Here is a 3,952-nt window from a genome sequence, read left to right on the forward strand (position 1 = left end):
CTGCCTTCAGAAAGGTGAGCTCATATATTTAGAGATATATCACAGTGCTATGCATAAAAATTAACAAATGACATACAGGTATAAGAATATATAAGAGTTTAGCAATCAAGTTCTGAAAAGTAAAAATTAAGTTCTTACAGCATTGATATTATAGCAGTCCATGAGAGAGGGTCTCCAGCTGTTCTTAGGATGGTCTTGTCAGCTTGGGGCACAGATCTTAACAACTGACTCTAGCATTGTTACATTTTATATATCTCCTTTTTGGAGGGACTCCATTCCCCCCTCCCCTCTGATCTCACCAGGGGGGCACCTCTCTTCCCGGCCCTCTTATCTGGTTGATTATATGCAGGACTTCAGAGACGATGTAAACACACAGCCAGACCCCCCCCCCCCCCCCCCCCCCCAATAAACTGCAATACACAAAAGACACAGGATACACCGTCTGAATGACCCCTCACCCCCCAGGTCTTAGTTTATACATAGAGGCAATAATAAAACACAGGTATGATTCCATAATCAGGCCTTGGGCCTGACAACATAGGTGACGGAGGGTAACAGAGGGGTGGAAAGGGTACAGTACCTTAAGCAAGCCGGCACAGGGCGCAGCTTGCAGTTCCACGGCATCTTCAGCACCATTTTTGGCTTACTGTGCCGCAGGGGGGAGGGGGACAGAGGGGGATGCTGGGGGACGCTGTGTGCGCAGTACGCATGCACGCTTCCCTTCCCCCTGCGGCGCCGTGAGTCACAGGCGCGCAGGCTGGGGCGGGAAATAAAAAATAATAATAATAAATTCACGGCAATCAATAAAAAAAAAAAGTCCAAATAAAACAAATATGGTACCGATAAAAACTACACTTTACAGCACAAAAAATGACTTTTATACAGCCCCATATACAGAAAAATAAAAAAGTTAAAATGGTCAGAAGTCAATTTTAAGCATTTTTGTAGAAAACATTATAATTTTTTTAAGTAGTAAAAAAAAAACTAAATAAATTAGATATCATTTTAATTGAATGAACTTAGAGAATAAAGATAATGTGTCACTTTTACCGAAAAATTTACTGCGTAGAAACAGAAGAGCTGAAATTTTGCAAAATTGTTTTTTTCTTTGTTCAATTTTGCACCACAAATAAATTTGTTTTGTTTCACTGTAGATTTTGTGGTAAAATTTGTGATTGTCATTACAAAGTGCAATTTGTGGTGCAAAAAACAAGACTCATATTGGTCTGTAGGTGGAAATTTTAAAGCCTTATGGCTGTTAGATGGCGAGGAGGAAAAAACGAAAGTGCAAAAATAAAAAATCCCGATGTAATTAAGAGTTTAAAAATTTAGGACCCTCATTAAGTTTGCGGAGCAAAGAGGAGTTATAGTGTCTCTTGATCTGAAAGGGCCAAAGCAAATTAGATAAATATCTCATTATTTCACTGGAAAGTGCATAACTCTCTATGTGCCCTGTGGTGGACCAGCAAAATTGAACTTTTGCTGGCAGGTAACTGGTGCTATGGAGCAGTAGGTTAAAAACTAATAGTTTGGAAAACCGTCCTATATTAGATAGCACTCAGCACAAGGGGTACTCCCCTGAAAACATCTTATCCTCTTTCCAAAGGATAGGGGATAAAATGTTAGATCGTAGGAGTCCCACCACTGGGGCCCCCTGCGATCTCCGGGCCATGGGCGTCAGGAATACAGAAGCTTGTCTATGGGAGGGGGAGTGACGGCTAGTACATAGCCATCATGCCTCCTTCCATAGACGTGAATAGAGGCGGCGTGGCGGCTGGCATGGCCAGTCATCGGGCACGGAGCAGAGTTTGCTCCTTGCACCAATTGACAGGGGTGCCGCAGCGGATATCGTGGGAGTCCCCGACGGCAGGACCCCTGCAATCTAACATCTAATTCCCTATCCTTTGGATTAGGGATAAGATGTTTTCAGCGGAGTTCCCCTTTAATTAACATTACTGTTTTGACTGCAACTTATGATGTGCCAACCATCTTAGACTGGGGAGACGCAATCCCCACAAGTGAGTAGCCCCCAAATTTGTCACACAAGATACAGCATCTATAATGAATGTGCAATCATACATTGCTATGTATTGAGAACACAGCCGTTTCGATGCACGATCATATGCCGCGCTTGCCTTCTTTGGACCAGTTTGCTTAGTAAACCTTTAGGCCACATTACTCATTTTCCAATGATCAACAGTTTTCTAGTTGCATAAAAACATGATAAAGAAATTGATCCAAAAAACATATGTATAATTTCAACCACAAAAAGGAGCTGGGGATTTGGACCTCTGACCTCTGTAAAGATAGCTTACCTGTGCAAGTATGAAGATCATTCAAAGTGTCTGGAACTTGCTTTGGCTGTCAACATTCACAACAATAGTATGACCAAACAACTATATATAGTGGTTATCCAAGAAAAAAAAACTTTTTTTATTTTGTTCAATAAATCAACTGGCTCCAGAAAGTTAAACAAATTAGTAAATTACTTCTATTAAAAAATCTTAATCCTTTCAGTACTTATGAGCTGCTGAAGTTGAGTTGTTCTTTTCGGTCTAAGTGCTCTCTGATGACACCTGTCTCGGAAACTGTCCAGAGTAGAAGCAAATCCCCATAGCAAACCTCTTCTACGCTGTGCAGTTCCCGAGACAAGCAGAGGTGTCAGCAGAGAGCACTGTTGCCAGACAGAAAAGAACAACTCAACTTCAGCAGCTGATAATAATTGGAAGGATTAAGATTTTTTTCCCTGGAATACCCCATTAAGTAAACATTACTATAAATCTAGGGATTAACAAAACATCTGTTTCTTTATTCTGCTCAGAGCTTTCTTCACCTCCTGGTTTTTTAAGCTGTAAATCAGGGGGTTGAGCATCGGAATGACTCCAGTATACAATATGGCAAACATCTTGTCTTGGTCCATAGAATAGCTGGACTTTGGTCTCATGTACATGCCGAGCACTGTTCCATAAAACAAGAGGATGACTGTGAGATGCGAGGAGCAGGTGGAGAAGGTTTTGTGTCTTCCTTCCTTAGAGTGAATCTTCAAGATTGTTGAAATAATGTAAATGTAGGAAACCAAGGTCATGATCGAAGGGACAAAACCAATGAGGGCACTGGGTCCTAGTATTACTGTCTCTATAGTACGTGTGTCACTACAAGAAAGCTTTATAAGGGGTTTCAGATCACAGAATAAATGGTCAATTTTATTTGATCTACAAAATATACAAGATGATATGAGAATGGCATAAAGAATTCCCTCAAGGAGTCCTATACCCCAAGATGTACATGACATCCAGAAACAGACTGTAAGACTCATAAAATAAGAATAACGTAAAGGATGACATATGGCCACATAGCGATCATAGGCCATGGCAGCCAGGATGAAATATTCCGACACCATGAGCACCACAAAAAAGAATACCTGGGTCATACAACCATTGTAGGAAATGATGTTGTTCCCAGTTAGAAAAATGGCCAACAACTTGGGAAGAACCATTGAGGTAAAGGAAATATCCACCATAGACATGTTACATAGGAGAATATACATTGGGGTGTGAAATTGAGGATCAAAGCAAAAGAGACCAGTTGATAACAAATTCCCAACCAACGTTGCTACATAAATGACCAGAAATATGACAAATAAATTCAACTGGGAGTTTGGAAACTCATAGAAGCCGAGGAGAACAAATTCGGTGGCAGTCAAATTATGTAACCCCATGTAGCAACATAGACAAGAGAAATACAAGACAAGAAAACGACAAGACAAGATACATAGCTTTCTATATGTAAGTGGCAAAGTCTCTTCTATGGCAGAAATGGTCCTTTAGGTTTAATAACAATGGGAAAATACAAATCATATATATATATATGCTATATATATATATATATATATATATATATATATATATGTATATGATTTAGTCAATGTAAATAACCACCAGAGGTTTGGCTT

The 3,952-nt window shown here is 40.1% G+C and overlaps 1 protein-coding gene across 1 annotated transcript; it reads right to left on the minus strand.

Annotated features, from left to right (window-relative positions):
• Nucleotides 1-2,788: 2,788 nt before the first annotated feature.
• On the minus strand, nt 2,789-3,718 carry LOC130283115 (olfactory receptor 5AR1-like). The gene has a single exon (XM_056532301.1). The coding sequence runs from the start codon at nt 3,716-3,718 to the stop codon at nt 2,789-2,791; it is 930 nt and encodes a 309-aa protein (XP_056388276.1).
• Between the last annotated feature and the right edge of the window lie 234 nt (nt 3,719-3,952).

This window comes from Hyla sarda, chromosome 7 (assembly GCF_029499605.1).
Source record: "Hyla sarda isolate aHylSar1 chromosome 7, aHylSar1.hap1, whole genome shotgun sequence".
Taxonomy (NCBI): domain Eukaryota; kingdom Metazoa; phylum Chordata; class Amphibia; order Anura; family Hylidae; genus Hyla; species Hyla sarda.